At 38.6% G+C, this 17,491-nt stretch overlaps 1 protein-coding gene across 1 annotated transcript in view; it reads left to right on the forward strand.

Moving 5' to 3' along the window:
* The window catches only part of slc9a8 (solute carrier family 9 member 8), a 41,223-nt gene that overhangs the window by 3,795 nt on the left and 19,937 nt on the right, over window positions 1-17,491 (forward strand). The window contains exons 3-7 of the mRNA XM_037684084.1: window positions 3,143-3,223; window positions 5,808-5,866; window positions 13,657-13,740; window positions 15,794-15,895; window positions 16,170-16,204. Of these exons, the coding sequence (XP_037540012.1) occupies window positions 3,143-3,223; window positions 5,808-5,866; window positions 13,657-13,740; window positions 15,794-15,895; window positions 16,170-16,204 (361 nt within the window). The remainder of the gene's footprint in view (window positions 1-3,142; window positions 3,224-5,807; window positions 5,867-13,656; window positions 13,741-15,793; window positions 15,896-16,169; window positions 16,205-17,491) is intronic.

The raw sequence follows: 17,491 nt of genomic DNA on the forward strand, positions 1-17,491 counted from the left end.
TATATATATATATATATATATATATATATATATATATATATATATATGTTTCTGTTCAGTGCCCTGAGATGACTTCTGTTTTGACTTGGTGCTATATAAATAAATTTAATTGAACTGAAATATTTACAGTAGTAATCAACTATGACCACTGCAAAGTCCCATCCATCCATTATCTTTTACCCGCTTCTTCCATTTTGGGTCACGGGGGTCGCCGGTGCCCATGTCCAGCAGTAACTGTGCGAGGGGCGGGGTACACCCTGGACAAGTCTCCAGTCCATCACAGGGCCACATAGAGACAAACTTTCAAACATTCAAACAGACACACATTCACTCTCTCATTCACACCTAGGGATAATTTAGAGTTACCAATCAGTCTAACATGCATGTTTTTGGTCTGTGGGAGGAAACCAGAGTACCCGGAGAAAACCCACACATGCACAGAGAGAACATGCAAACTCCACCCAGAAAGGCCCCCGGACTGTGATTTAAACCAGGGACCTGCTCGCTGAGAGTCAGCAGCTCTACCAGTTGTGCCACCGTGCTGCCCCACTGCAAAGTCCCACCCAGAGATTTAGTTCAGTCTCAAAAGGACTGGCCTCCCTGCTGTTTTCAAGAATGTAATTTGTCCCCTTAAGCTCTGTTTGTCTCCTGGGCCTGCAGTGGAGGATAAAACCTTCAAAAAGACAATGTTCCTGGAAAAAAAAAGTTTCTCAAGTTTCACAAGACTTGTGTCTTCCAGAGACTCATGGACAGGATGAAAGATGTAAATAATTGCACAAAAAATATATGCTTATTATTATTCTTCATTTAGTGAGCTTAACGTCCATCTTACACTACTCCAACCTAAGGAGGACAGATATCCAGCCACTTCATTGATTTATCACTTAAAGTTTGTCAATGATGATTCAAAGATGTGTAATTTGTAAAATAAATGTTATAGTTTTACACTCATGAAGTTTCTCTTTAGACATTAAAAGGTCAAATGGCCTGCATACAGAAGGAGTGGTTTTGTATTTTAAAGCATCTGCTGACAGTGGTTACATTTTGTCAGTGCATGAGAAACCTTTTTAAAGTGCATTCTAGAAACCACACATTAGGCCCAAGTACCACTTCCTGTTATTCACACTGACCTGAAGTGTCATTTCCTTGAACATGCCTTTAGTCAACCTCAGTTTAACATCGGTCTCATAAGAACGGTTCTTTATATTGCACTTCTGCTTTGAATCAGAATTATCATTGTACCAAAATTCAGTGAGATTATGTTCGTACAGTCGTCCGAAAGATGGGCGGAGTGCATGTGTCTGCAGCGCGGCCCCTTATTCTTTTAGATACAAAAGGGGAAAAGGCCATGAAGAAAGGATAGTAAATGGGCTGTACTTATTTAGTGCCTTTCTAGCATATCAAGACACTCAAAGCTCTTTACAACACAATCTCTGCCCTCATTTACCCATTCATACAGCACTCTACTAGATCTCTACAAAGCTAATTGAGCAAATCATTCTAAAGAGTCTAATCGGAGCTTTATCACATTCCTACACCAATGGGACACACATCGGAGGCGATGAGGGGTTTTGTGTCTTGCCCAGGGACACTTGGGCATGTGACTGCTGGTATATTCGAACCCCCAACTCTTTCATTGGAGGATGACTGCTTTAACCACTCGGCCACAGCCTCCCATAGTGGCTATTAGTGGTATAGTATTAGTGATAGCGGTATTACAAAAAATATTTCTTCACACCTTGTCCTTATCAAGACACAATTTAAGACATCAAAGAAACTGTACCAGCAAGCACATTTATAGACACATTACATATGCATTTGACGACAAGACTGAGATTTGTCCATGAAGTACTTCCAGATAGTCTGTAGTCCTGTTAAGATGTTGGTGTCCGCCAGCACAGTTCTGATAAGCGTTCACAGAAGTTCTCGGGGTGGGGGGTTGGGTTGCAATAGAGAGAGCCTTCTTTACACATATCCCAGGAGAAATTTGTTAAGTCGCCTGCTTCAAGGCCAAACAGGGGAGTCGGATTCGGATAAGCCACAGTTGATTTTTTTTCAGGCAGACTGTTGTTTATCGTCAGCCTTTAGTCCTGCTGGTACTTTCAATTCAAAATGGCCAGATTTGTGGACATTCCACTGGTCCGTGCTTATTAGCTCCCTCCAAGGTCGTCCCCAACATGCTGGTGAGTCCAAGAAGCCACAAGTGTCCTGCGATTCTCACAAATCGCGTCCATCTTACGATTTAACTCATAAATCTGTTGATTTTGAGTGCTCAAGCATGAACCAAACCTTCACACAGGTTCGGCAGCTTTGCCATGGTCAAAACTGCTGCCGCCGTCTTCTTTAATAGCCGATAACATAGATATCCGCCGGTGCCAAAAAGCAGAAATCCTGCTATCATAATTCCAATGATATAAACATCATCAGCGTCCTCCTGAGACAATACGGAAAGACATATCAGCTTCCAACCCCCCCACGGATCTATGATGTACCCTGTCACATGTGTCTTAGCGGGGCATGAGGGCTCTCCAGGACCCTGTCGTTTGTTGAAAAAATGTTATCGATTGCGTTGAAAGTCCAGCTGACCAGATCCATGACAGTAGTTTATGTTTTGGAAGATGTGTAAATAGGAGCACCGATAAACAAGACAAAGAGCAATAATGCAGGAGGAGGACAGGAGAGCGAAGAAGGGCATCCGTCTTGCATGAGAGCGAGTGAGGAAAAATAAGATGTATATAATATGTAATTTTATATATATATATAACCTATAATGCATTTATCTCATGATATTTATGATCTTTATTTTCACACAGAAAGTTATAGATACATTTGTAGTTTTTGGAAATTCTCATTGTGCTGTCAGACAGCTGCTTTGTAGCCACTTATACAAGTAAATTACTTTTTTTTGCACAGTTTGATTTAAACTAACGTGTATTTAGCAAATCACATTTTATTAGAAACATATTGTTTATTTATAAATTTTTCTGTCAATTTGTTGGTGAAACAGCAAAAAGAAAAAAAAAAACTTTATTAAGGAAGGTAATTTAAGACCTACTCTGAGCCAGAATGACATTTTTTCTGAACACAAATGGTTTTGACCTCAGCGTTCATTCATTTGACTCTTCTCTCTTTGCTCCCCCAGGTATCTGCATCATATTGGTGCACCTGCTTATCAAGTTCAAGCTGCATTTTCTTCCTGAGAGTGTGGCTGTAGTGTCTCTTGGTGAGTCCTCATGTGATGTGCTGCTCTGTGCAAAAATAAACCTGGGCTATACAGTGCTTCTACACTCGAGAGCATTTCAGGATTTTGTTCAAGGTGCAAACGGTTGTAGAACATCAGATTTACACACACCCCTTTCAGGCAGAACCAGAAAGTGAGAAACAAAACTCATGGTAAAGTAGTTCCTTCAACAAAAATCAGCAAATACTCAATAAATTGGAGTTGTTTTTTTTTTTAAATTCAGGCAAAAGTTACGGAGAGAAAAATGATTTTAGACTGTGTTTGAGCACATCTACTTATAGCTTTGGAGATGCTGCTGCATCTTTCACCTTACTAGCTATCATCAACCATTTAACAGCTCCAAGCTGCTGTGAACAGTTCTAATGAGGTCTGGAGTTAGGGAAAGCAGTTTAGTAATAAACTCATGTACCAACCTGTGTAAACTTTTAACTAGTTTTTAAATGTATTTGATAATCAATGCTTTTATATAGAAAATAGCACAGGAATACTCCCCTCTCTTGTTTTGGTATCAGTCAGGTGTCTGTCTGCAGAATTCTTTATGAGCTGTGGACTGAACAGCAGAGATTGACTGCTGAGTTACAATAATTTAACCCTCAGTGTGTTTTGGAATAACGATGAGTCATGCATCTCCTGTTTTATCAAAATATAACAAATGCATCTCATGATTGATATCTTGTTTAACTGCTCCATGTTTAAATAGAACAGGAGTACATCAGACAACAGCCCAGTTATCAAAGAACACAGAGCTCAATTTTTCCCACGTTCTCTGTGACACCCTGCTATAAAAATGGCACAAGTCACGATGGACAAAAATCTGTTTTGCGAAAAAGTAATCATAAATGTTAAAATGGTAACTTGTTTTTCAAAATAACTATTTGTTTTACCTGTTTTTTTTTTAATTCTGTATATTTTTCCCCTTCATCCTCCCTATGTTGAAATAATGCATCTTCCAACATCAACTTTAGCATTTAATCCACATAGGGCCTTTTCTGAGGCCTACACTATGTCCATTTTTTTAACTTGTTGTATATTAAATAGCTACAATCATTTTATTTGTGAGGGCTAAAACTGACTAGTTGTGTCCCAAGATGTGTTAAATGCTTTTACTGTATATCTTAAATAGTTCATATTAGTGTATAAATATATTCGGCAGGGAAAAAGAAACATTTTTCTTTTCAGTGATCTGTTACATTTAGATCAAAGTCAAAAATGACAGCAACATTCTTGCTATTAGCTCAACTCTTGTTAAAAAAAAATTAAGAAAAGCTGGCCCCTGTGTCTTACTAATATTATTGAGGTGTTTGGAAGACCTAAAATAACCACTTCGGGGTGGTTTTTTTTTTTTAATCTGTGACAGTTTTGAACTTCTCTGGCTTCAAGGGCACAGAGATCAGAGTATTTCTTGCATTGCAAATGAAATATGATGTGTTTGCAGAAGATAAACCCAAAAAGAAGCATAAACAGTGTGAATTATGTAGGATCCAATATGATAGAGACTGCTCGGATGTTAACAAAAAATGATCCGAGCTTTTGGAGGACAGTAAACCTGGATGCCATTCTGGTCCCTGAGATAAGAAGAAGAATGCAAAGAATGGTCTACTTTATCAATAGTTTCTCTGATGTACACTGATACACACAGTGTGCATTCATTTAAAGATATGAACATGTTAAGCTGAAGACATTAGGTCATGAACTCCCACAGAGGTTTTTTTTCTTTTTTTTTTTGGCAGTGATTTTGCCAACTATGAGATTTAGCAGCTTCTATTCAAAATGCATGTAAAGAAATGACTGGAACATGGAAAGGAAACTGGCAGAACAGGCAAAGACAAGATGGGGATTGTGTGCGGGGGTGGTTGAATATTTGATCCCATGTGATTCTCCTTCCTCTCATTCCAGCCCTTGCAGCCCCCTTTCACATATTTGTGCAGGCACAGTCACTATAACTCTGAGGCTCATCCATCTTTTCTCTCAAGGCCTTTCCCCTCTTGTGCAGCCTGCATGTTTCATATGAGACAGAGCTTTTATCAACATTTGGAGGAAGGGGGATTCTGCCGTGGAGAGATAACACTATGTTATCAAATCAGGAAGACTTGCTTTTCCTTCCTCATCCCTTCCTCTTTCTTCCCTCTACTCATTGTGTGTTTTTGTCTGCACTATCCCTTTCTATCTTACAATATCTGTGCATCTCGTACAAGGCTTCAAGGCTTAGACGGAACTTCTTTTGCTGTCTTTGTTTCCCTTTTCTCCTCCTTTCACGCTGCGTTTTTTCTTTTTTTAATTTATGTGCCACAAGGGTCTAGACAAGAAGGCTGAAGGCCAAAAAAGAGAATTTTCAAGATAAAAATGTTCTTGTTGCAACATTTGAGGTATTGTTTTATTACATTTAAATACATTTCTGAAACATGTTACTAGATGGTTGCTTGTGGTCTCTTTTGTTTTCTTTGTTGTTACCTATTCTAACCATTTACAATTTTTATGTATGTGTTTGCATTGACATTTTCACAGAGACACTTAGTAAAATATTTATTTAGTTGTGTTATTTATCTTTTCTTTGCACTTTTTCCAGGGATTCTAATGGGAGGTTTCATTAAGATTATCGAGTTCCAGGAACTGGCCAACTGGAAGGTACAGTCTGACTCATTGTTTGCTACCTGATACACACCTGCTGTTTTGTGTGTTTTGTACACCGCAGAAGCTATAGATGTACAATGGGCTTAGCTTATAAGTAAACTTTTTTTTAACGATTTAAAGTATTTACCAAAACCTTATTTTTTAGCAGTCTGCTGTTTCTTGTTTTTGATATTCAGTCACTATCATATATGAAAAGCCCAAACACAGAAGCCACACACAGCATTCTTTATTTGAACCATAGTATAAACACAAAGGAACAAAGTATTTTAAGTCAAGAGGTAATCCTAACTTTCCCCAGTTGTATGAAACTGTTTACCTCACAGCTCATTTCTTGGAAAACCCTCATTTTGTTTCATTATTAAATCCCTGGTCACTTGGTCACACATCTCATCTAAACATCTCCACTTCAAAGTGACGCACATCATTGTTTGCTTGCTATCGCTCCCCCCATGTGTCCCCGTGAGCTCTTTATTTTCTTGTTTCTGGTTCTCGTGGCCTTTAATTAACATTCCTCGCTATCAGTCGGTTAGTGAGAGAACAAACCAACAAAAAGAGAACTGCAGGGAGAGATAGAGTGAGTGGGGAGGGGCGACAAGGGACAGGTTGGGTCAATGGTTCTTGCACACAGGGGCCCATTGTTTTTGAGTTCGGGGGCCCCCAGGGTGTTGCTGAGTCATCGACACAAGTAACCAGAGCCCCCGCAGCCCCTGTCCCCCATGTTGCCCCGTCCTGTGGATCTTTAGATAATCATTTGGGTGTTTTGTGATAAGCTAGCCTGCTCACCTGTTGATGTATAAAATCCACAGCAAGTTAATGCAGCATAGCTTCATTAAAAACCACTTAAGTTGAGTATTACACTTTGATATGCAGCAGGTCCTTCACAGGAGCATAAATATGCTAAGCGCCTAAAAGACTGTATGGGACTTGAAAAAGCACAAGTTATTATGCAAATAGATTAAATCTGACCCATTTGTTTTGGCGTTAAATAGCCAGTAGCAAAACTGTGATTTGTTTCTGTTTTTCAACAGCTAACCATTTTTTTAAATTTGGCATACACTTTACTGACTATTCTGTTTTTTCGTCACAGATTTTTTTTTTATAGCTGTGTTTTTATTTATTAAAAATGTTTGCGTTTGTTTTTCATCTGGCACAAGACAAAAACAGACTGATTTCTGAAGCTGGCCTACTTGGCCAATCTTACAAGGTTCAAGGTCATTCGCATCACATGTGGTACATGAGGTGGAATGAAATTGTGTACTCAAGATCCCAGTTATACCCAAAAATAGCAAAAATACAAGTATCCACTGTATAAAAAGAAACGGTATATAAGGATCTAAGATATATGCTAAACAATAATAATGCAATATAATACAGTGTATTAAACAGCAGCCTGACAAGCTTGCTCACTCACGCAACAAGCTATCAAAATGGGTACAGATCTTTTTGTTTTTATTCAACCTTCATTTATACAGATTAGCCTCACTGAGTCACGAGGACTTGTTTTCAAGGGACTTGTTTTAGACAGACTACATGGAGTACAGGCAAAACTATACAACAATAAAAATCAATTAAAATAAAAATAGTGTTATATAAACACTGTTACTGTTAACAGCATGGTTCTATTACCCGTAGCAGAATGGTCCTGTTAGCAGTCAGTTCTCTTAGCAGCATGGTCCTGTTAGCAGTCAGTTCTCTTAACAGCATGGTCCTGTTAGCAGTCAGTTCTCTTAGCAGCATGGTCCTGTTAGCAGCATGTTACTGTTAGCAGTGTGGTTCTCTTAGCAGCATGGTCCTGTTAGCAGTATGTTATTGTTAGCGGTGTGGTTCTGTTAGCAGCAATGCACTGTTAGCAGTGTGGTACTGTTAGCAGTGAGGTTCTCTTAGCAGCATGGCACTGCTAACAACATGGTACTGTTAGCAGTGAGGTTCTCTTAGCAGTATGGTTCTGTTAGCAGTATGTTATTGTTAGCAGTGTGGTTCTGTTAGCAGCATAGTACTGTTAGCAGTGAGGTTATCTTAGCAGCATGTTACTGTTAGCTGTGAGGTTCTCTTAGCAACATGGTCCTGTTAGCAGCATGTTACTGTTAGCAGTGTGGTTCTATTAGCAGTGTGGTACTGTTAGCAACATGATACTGTTAGCAGTGACGTTCTCTTAGCGGCATGGTACTGTTAGCAGCAGTGAGGTAATCTTAGCAACATGGTCCTGTTAACAGCATGTTACTGTTAGAAGTGAGGTTCTCTTAGCAGCACAGTATTGTTAGCAGTGAGGTGCTCTTAGAATTATGGTCCTGTTAGCAGCATGCTACTGTTAGCAGTGAGGTTCTCTTAGCAGCATGGTCCTGTTAGTAATGTGGTACTATTAGCAACGTGGTCCTGTTAGTAGCATGGTACTGTTAGCAGTGAGTTTCTTTTAGCAGCATGGTCCGGTTAGTAGCTTGGTCCTGTTAGCAGCATGTTTCTGTTAGCAGTGTGGTTTTGTTAGCAGTGTGGTCCTGTTAGCAGCATGGTACTGTTAGCAAGTATGTTCTCTTAGCAGTGAGGTTTTATCAGTGTGGTCCTGTTATCAGCATGGTACTGTTAGCAATTATGTTCTCTTAGCAGTGAGGTTTTGTTATCAGTGTGATCCTGTTATCAGCATGGTACTGTTAGCAATGATGTTCTCTTAGCAGCATGGTCCTGTTAGCAACATGGTCCTGTTATCCACATGGTACTGTTGGCAATGATGTTTTCTTAGCAGCATGGTCCTGTTAGCAGCGTGGTCCTGTTAGCAGTGCGATTCTGATAGCAAGTTACTTCAGGCAGCTTGCTGTTGTAGCTGGATTTCTCTACATTTTTTGATTAATCTGCTGCAATTAGCTACCAGTATGAAGCAAACACACTTCTCAGTTTTTCACTAATATCAACTAACTACATATACATTTGGAGAGGTTAATATATTAAGGTTAATATTTTTTACTTGCAAAACATTTAAAATGTTGCTTTCTGATGTTAAAGATGCAGAAGTTTATGTTTTAGCTCAATAATTGTGAGCTGTGACCATCAACATAAAATTAATTAGACATAGGACCAAAAACATTGACCATTTAGCTTCAGTTTTGGACAATGGGAGTTGATGACATGCTTCATCAGTCAATCTTTGTGTTGATGTCTTTGACCCACCTGCTGATGCTAAACATACTGCTCTCTTAGCAGCACATTATCATCTCCGTAGACACACAAGCATGGTTACACGCATGCTACCATCCTCTGATAATATTTCTCTGTCTTTTGATTTACAGCTTTCATTTTTTCTTATAAATTAGTGCCTAACGTTGTATTATGAACACAACAAAACAGATATTCTACCACCTATAATCTGTTCTTGCTAGAAGACATTCACTTATGCAACATTCCCAGATGAACTCATTTTGAGATTGAGTTTATCTTTAGAGAGTCATATTTTTCACAGAACATAAAAAACTTGGTTGATTTAGTCAGCTTGAGCTAAACTAGCAGGTGAAAGTTTAATCAGCCTAATTGCTAAGAAAAATGTAATGAAATGTTGATCATTTTTGTCAGTCAGACATTTTTTACTACCTCCTTTTGTCTAAATTCAATTTATGAACAGATGTCTTTTGAGTTTTTCTCTTTTTTTTTTTCTACCACTTATCATCTCTGCTCATCTGCCGATTCCTCCCCTGTGCTCTGACACAGATTGAAGAAGAAATAACTTGCTGGTACAAAGTAACACTCTAGCACCAATAGGTCTCCTAGGCAAAATACAGAGTGAGATAAACAGGTGAATATATTTACACTGCAGATATTAATTTAGTCTTCCCTCCGTTAAAACATTCTAGTCTGTACTGTTCTAGGCTCGTCTTTTTTATCCTCTCAGTGGTTGCAGTGGTGTGTTTTAAGCCCCAAAGGGCTGCACATACTTTTAATAGATGTCTCCCACGCCATGGAGGACAAGAGAGACTGACACATGGAGGCAAGTTTTAATTGTGGTTTCAGGGGACCTTTTTCCCATGTGGTGATGTCACTGGCTGTCAAAGCCGAGCATCCAGGGAAGCCTGTACTCCGAACAATGTTCTCCCCTACAGTCTCATATTTCTTCTGTTATCGCTCGGTCCTCTTTTAACTGTATTCTCTTCATCTTTCCCATTCTTCTTTTTTTTTTTTTCCAATTAGTTTGGGCTCAGTCTTAGCACTGCTAAAGCATATATGACTTCTCTGCTTTCTGTTTTTTTTTATATTTCATATTTCCTTTTATTTTAGTGTATTTTTCTCCCATCTAATAATATATCATCCATCCATTATCTTTACCCGCTTGTTCCTTTCCTGGTCGCCGGGGTCATTGGTGCCCATATCCAGCAGTCATATCATTGTTTCTAAAATCTCTTTATCACTATTCACTCTGCAGCCTTTCACATTTTTAGGAGACTGGTTCAGAACGTTCTGACCCAAAATCTGGCACTTGAAGCAATAGTTCAGATTTTTTGATGTGGGGTTATGTGGAAGGGTTATCAACAGTTACTATTGTACTGTTGTAGATGCCTCTTTGAATGACCTCAGTTTAGAGAAAAACGAGTTTTAATTAACTTGATTAATGGGCTAGTAGCTACTCTGAGCTTAGCTAAGACCAAAGAAAATGTCTGCTCTTGTAAAACAGCTTTAGCCTGTAAACTTTCATAGCTGTTCATGTCATACCATTGCTATTTTATAAACCTTTACATTACAGTCTGCCTTGCATTACACAGTTATATACATATAACTTTGTTATTTGCTGCAGCTATACCATATCATACCACTTTATATATAAAGCACTTAACGACAGCAACAAGGCCAACCAAAGTACTGTACAGCAAAACAGGACAGCAAAAACAAAACAAGTAAAGGACACAGGATAAAATACTAGATCCAAAAAGGTAAAGATAAGAACTAAATGACTAACATTATAGAATACAGACAAGTTAAAATCAACTCACAAAGTGTCAAAATCCTGGGAATAAACATGTATTTTTTTAAACAAAACTTAAAAACAGTGAGAGAGGGAGCCTGCCTGACATGTAGTGGTAAGTCATTCCACAGTTTTGGACCTGCAACAGAGAAGGCCCTGTCACCTCTGAGCTTAAAACGAGTGTCTAGAACCAGTAAAAGCATCTGGTCTGCTGACCTCAGAGAGCACTGTGGGACATGAATGCAGCAGATCAGCGAGATAGGAGGGGGCAGAACTTTTCAGAGATTTTTAAATGAATTTGAAAGTGAACCAGGAGCCAGTGCAGGGAGGCCAGAACTGGAGTAATGTGCTCTCTTGTCTGTACCAGTTAAGAATCAGGCTGCAGCATTTTGAACCAGTTGTAATTGTGCAATGGAGATCTGACTGATTCCAAAAAGAAGTGCATTGCAGTAATCAAGCCTCTCAAGGTTACTTTTGGACAGTATGGGCTTCAGTTTAGACAGAAAAACTGAAAAAAAAAAACCAGAAAAAACTAACTGAAAAAACTGGGGAAAAAAACCCAGCCAACAACTGGATTTAACAATCATGTTTACATGACTAATAAGCTATGATTTTAGGTGCAGCCTGGGCCACTTCCTGCAGGAATATTTGAATGTTTCTGCTGGGATAAGAATATAATGTAAAACTGTTGGCAGGTTAAAAGTTTTTAAAATGTTGTTCATATGACCCTTTTGTGAAAATGTAGAAATTCGAGTTGTAAGACTTGCAATCTACTCGTCTTGGCTCTCTGCTCAGTGTAGCTGTTAGCTAATCAATCTGATTAGAGTTAAACTATTTCTTCAAAACTGAGGTTATTCAAATTCTATCTACACCAGTTTAGATATTAAGTGCTCATGACCTTTCCACAGAACGTCACATTATAAATTCAAAACTGTCTTTTTTAATATATCAAATTTATAATAAATATAATCAGTGTTTACTGAAAAACAAAACTAAACGTTTATGTATAATTTTTAATGCTGTTATTTACACTAAGTTGTTTTGCACATTTGAAAAAAAATGATTTTTTTCTATTTATTTCTCACATACTGTATTTTTAACAGGACGAGTAGTCAGCCTTTCTAAGATGTAATGGACATATTTTTTTGATAATTTTCAATAAGAACTGATAATAATAAGTCACTGTAAACATAAAACTTATTGACTCTTAGAAACTGCTTGTTTTGGATCTATAGAAGTCTGTATTAAAATATTTTCTGTTCACTTGCTCGTTCCATCACTCCAGTAGACATTCCTATGTGTGGCAGTGAACCATTTGCATGCATGCCTGCATCAGGAGTACAGCTGTAGATGTCAAATTGTAGTGCATGCATGGCATACCTTCTTGTATCCACACTGTTAAACTGGACTGAAAGGTGGAGTTCTGGTGGAGAAAAATGTCAAGTTCGTAACATCAACTCCAGTAACCTGGAAGCAATCGTTGGCCCACTTTTCCTGAAATTTGAATGCATTATTTGACTAAGTTGCTCAGTACAATTTCTCTATAGAACGACTTTATGCTTTTAAAAGCTTTTCGCCAAAATCCAGTATTTATAGTGAAAGATCCGTGCGAGTTCTTTAATCAATGTTCCACTGACAGTCACAATGGGATGTTCTTTACACCAGGGGTTCTCAGACCGTTTGGGTCTGCAGACCCCGTACAGGGGAGAAAAATTCTAGGGAGTCCTTCAAAAACCTCATGCTGATTAAAAAAGATATTACTACCATTTTTTTACCTCCAAATGCATGGGAATAATATTTTTTTGTTTGGTTAAGTATGTTTTTTTACTGGCATACTGGTCCCCATAAGTATTTATGTACTTAAAAAATGATATGACATAACTAATAATTTACTGTAATTTTTTTGCAGATCCCCCAAGCTACAACTCACAGACCCCAGTTTAAGAACCTCTGCTTTACACTATTAGCCAGTTGTGATTTGTTACAAAGGAGCTGGTTAGCAAAACATAGATATTTAAAAGACTCTGAAAGTAGTTGTCAATCTCAAATTTAGGTAAATATCATATCAGTTGTTAGAGAATGTTTGAATAAAACTATGTGAAACAAAGGAAGTTGTTAAGGTCCTGATTTTTAGCTGGACTTTTGCTGTTGATGAGCTGCTTCAGGGCTTTGAAGGAAAAGTGGCTGTAGTGTTGTCATCCCTAGTTGTTAGTCTGCTTGATGGGGGTCTCCCAGCTGTCAAAACTGAGTTTCATAATACAAAGAGCGAGAACGTCGATTTTTATTTATTTATTTGGTGAATCATGCAAAGAGACACATGGACATTGGATGTCAATACCTTATTTGGGAGGCAAACCCATTTTACTGACAAGCAATGATTTCATTATGTTGCTGAAATAATCACAGATGAGGTCACTGGGCTTCTGTGTGTTTACAGATAAAAGAAGGGCAGAGGTAAAAAGAATTTTTTGTTGGAAATTTCCGCTTACAGCACACATTAGTAACATGGTTTGAACGCCTGTGTGAATGGGTGGATTAGTCGGCAGGCAGGTATGTCCCCTGGTAGCGCCTGACGGCTGTGTATGTGGTCATCCTGGAGTCAGTTTTGTCAACAGCTTACTCGTCTACTCTGCACCGAATAGTCTTTTTTATTATTACTTTATCTCTTCAAATGGAGTTTATCCTGCAGCATGATTCTAGATTCATAATAGTGAACATATTTATAGAAACTCAACAGTTTGTCACTTTTGGCCAGTCCAACTTATTTTAGAGTCTGTCACCTGTCTACTGCAGATTATATTATACTGAAATGAGCAGGCACTTTTTCTGTGTTCTTTTCTTAAAGGAGGAGGAAATGTTCCGACCCAACATGTTCTTCCTTTTGCTTCTGCCACCCATCATCTTTGAGTCGGGATACTCTTTACACAAGGTATGAACTAGTTTATGATTAAAACAGGTTTTTACACTCTCATGACCTTCAGTTGACAACTACAGTACCTTGCGAAAGTATTCGGCCCCCTTGAACTTTTCAACCTTTTGCCACATTTCAGGCTTCAAACATAAAGATATAATTTTTTTTTTTTGTGAAGAATCAACAACAAGTGGGACACAATCGTGAAGTGGAATGAAATTTATTGGAGGTGTCAAACTTTTTTAACAAATAAAAACTGAAAAGTGGGGTGTGCAATATTATTCGGCCCCCTTGCGTTAATACTTTGTAGCGTTGCCTTTTGCTGCAGTTCCAGCTGCAAGTCTCTTGGGGTATGTCTCTATCAGTTTTGCACATGGAGACACTGAAGTTCTTGCCCATTCTTCTTTGCAAAACAGCTCGAGCTCAGTGAGGTTGGATGGAGAGCGTTTGTGAACAGCAGTCTTCAGCTCTTTCCACAGATTCTCGATTGGATTCAGGTCTGGACTTTGACTTGGCCATTCCAACACCTGGATATGTTTATTTGTGAACCATTCCATTGTAGATTTGGCTTTATGTTTTGGATCATTGTCTTGTTGGAAGATAAATCTTCGTCCCAGTCTCAGGTCTATTGCAGACTCAAACAGGTTTTCTTCCAGAATGGTCCTGTATTTGGCCCCATCCATCGTCCCATCAATTCTGACCATCTTCCCTGTCCCTGCTGAAGAAAAGCAGGCCCAAACCATGATGCTGCCACCAACATGTTTGACAGTGGGGATGGTGTGTTCAGGGTGATGAGCTGTGTTGCTTTTACGCCAAACATATCGTTTTGTATTGTGGCCAAACAGTTTGATTTTGGTTTCATCTGACCAGAGCACCTTCTTTCACATGTTTGGTGTCTCCCAGGTGCTGGTGGGAAACTTTAAACAACACTTTTTATGGATATCTTTGAGAAATGTCTTTCTTCTTGCCACTCTTCCATAAAGGCCAGATTTGTGCAGTGTACGGCTGATTGTTGTCCTATGGACAGACTCTCCCACCTCAGCTGTAGATCTCTACAGTTCATCCAGAGTGATCATGGGCCTCTTGGCTGCATCTCTGATCGTCTTCTCCTTGTTCGAGATGAAAGTTTAGAGGGACGGCCGGGTCTTGGTAGATTTGCAGTGGTCTGATACTCCTTCCATTTCAATATGATTGCTTACACAGTGCTCCTTGGGATGTTTAAAGGTTGGGAAATCTTTTTGTATCCAAATCCGGCTTTAAACTTCTCCACAACAGTATCTTGGACCTGCCTGGTGTGTTCCTTGGTCTTCATAATAGTCTCTGTACTTTGAACAGAACCCTGAGACTATCACAGAGCAGGTGCATTTATACGGAGACTTGATTACACACAGGTGGATTCTATTTATCATCATCAGTCATTTGGGACAACATTGGATCATTCATAGATCCTCACTGAACTTCTGGAGTGAGTTTGCTGCACTGAAAGTAAAGGGGCTGAATAATATTGCACAAACTTCGGTTTTTTATTTGTTAAAAAAGTTTGACACATCCAATAAATTTCATTCCACTTCACGATTGTGTCCCACTTGTTGTTGATTCTTCACAAAAAATTAAATTTTTTTATCTTTATGTTTGAAACTTGAAATGTGGCAAAAGGTTGAAAAGTTCAAGGAGGCCGAATACTTTTGCAAGGCACTGTATATGCACGTTTTAAACTGAAGGTTTTTAGAGCAATATTATAACATGCAAATATTGACGATTTACACATGTACTGGAACAGCAGCAAGCATCAAAATTACCATAACACAGAGAGAAAGAAAACAAGATTGTACTAAAATATTGTTTTCTAATATCAATAATAGACTTTTACTCCAAATAATGGTCTATTTTAAAAGCATTAGAAACTCGTCTCAGTTTTTTCAACCTTTATTTGTTGTTAATGTACTCATACATATACAATTTAAAGTAACTATACCATGAACCTGTACTGCACCCTACTTGACAGTTTAATTCTTTTAAGGTGATTCTTTGTGTTGTTTAACATGACATGGCTATGTTTATGTGTGTTCAGGGTAACTTTTTCCAGAACATTGGCTCCATCACTCTATTTGCTGTGATTGGTACTGCTTTCTCTGCTTTCATCGTTGGTGGAGGGATCTATTTTCTTGGTCAGGTAAGGATCCCTGTAATCAGTGAGTATGGCATTCAGAGAAATAGACTTTATTATATATTATAGATATATTAATATTTAGCCTTTTTGCTTTCTTGAACCAAAATGTTAAAGCAGTAAATATTACTAATATATTAGCAAAAATATATAATTGTCCGCATATTGTTATTACTGTCACTATACAGAATAGTTTCTGCTCCATGTATGTTCTTATTGTCTGATTTTCTTGATGCAGCTCTTCACAATCGTGAGTCTGTGTTTTGTTGTTTTCTTTTAGGCTGATGTGATCTATAAAATGACTATGACTGATAGGTGAGTCTTGGTTTTCTGGTTTAAATACTACTTAATGACATTTCCATATAATTAGATTTCCCCAATGATAGGTGGAAAAAAACCTGTTCCAAATTACGTTAAAAAGGTTGTGCAGAGCTTTTCGAGTTGAGATCTATGGAAAGGTTCTAAACTATTAATATCTCACCTGTTGCAGAAAGCTTTTTGAATGACCTTGGTTTAGAGAAATATTTAATTTGGACCTGGTTGACAAGCTATGAGGTAGTTAGTGTAGGGCCAGGAACAAAATGGATGGTTCCTGTCCTGAACAGCTCCAACCTTCAGGATTTTATAGTAGTTCAGTAACTTTTTCAAGACGTCTCGCATTGTTGTAAATTTTGCCATATACAATTATTTACGTAAATATTTGCAAGCATAAATTAAGACAGTAGCAGCTAGCTCGAGCACTTCTGACACACCCTGGGGTACTTCCATAAAGAATATTAGAATATTTCTACCAATTCAATTCAGTTTCCATCCATCCATCCATCCATCCATTATCTTTACCCGTTTATTCCATTTTGGGTCACGGGGGGTCGCTGGTGCCCATGTCCAGCGATCACTGTGCGAGGGGCGGGGTACACCCTGGACGGGTCGCAAGTCCATCACAGGGCCACATAGAGACAAAAGAGACAAACAACCATTCACTCTCTCACTCACACCTAGGGACAATTTAGAGTTACCAATCAGCCTAACATGCATGTTTTTGGACTGTGGGAGGAAACTGGAGTACCTGGAGAAAACCCACGCATGCACGGAGAGAACATGCAAACTCCACCCAGAAAGGCCCCTGGACCGGGGTTTGAACCAGGGACCTGCTCGCTGAGAGGCAGCAGCTCTACCAGTTGCGCCACCGTGCTGCCCTTCAATTCAGTTTATTTAGGATAAATATGTAACACAAAATTAACAGTGATGTAAAATAGAGCCTAACTTATATGGAAATTTTGGCTATCTGCAATACCGATATTGGGAGGGGTAGGCTAATGCCGATGACCGATATACTGGTTGAACATTTCTGAGTTTTGTCCATAACTTTGTCCATCCCCAAGAATCAAGTAGACAGCTACTTTTAAACCTTTTTAAAGCCTGAAGTCTTGAAACCGTCTTCCTAACGTGCGTTCACATTTTATCCTCCACTATTTACCATAAAATTATCAAGTGTTACAAAAATATAAATTAAACAAAGAAACACCCTTCCCTGTTTATTGTTCAACCAGTCATTCACGTATGGTGAATTGGTGTTGACCGCAGCAGTTTTTTTTAATTGCA

The sequence above is a fragment of the Nematolebias whitei genome, chromosome 11 (genome assembly GCF_014905685.2).
Source record: "Nematolebias whitei isolate Nwh7 chromosome 11, NemWhi1, whole genome shotgun sequence".
Taxonomy (NCBI): Eukaryota; Metazoa; Chordata; class Actinopteri; order Cyprinodontiformes; family Rivulidae; genus Nematolebias; species Nematolebias whitei.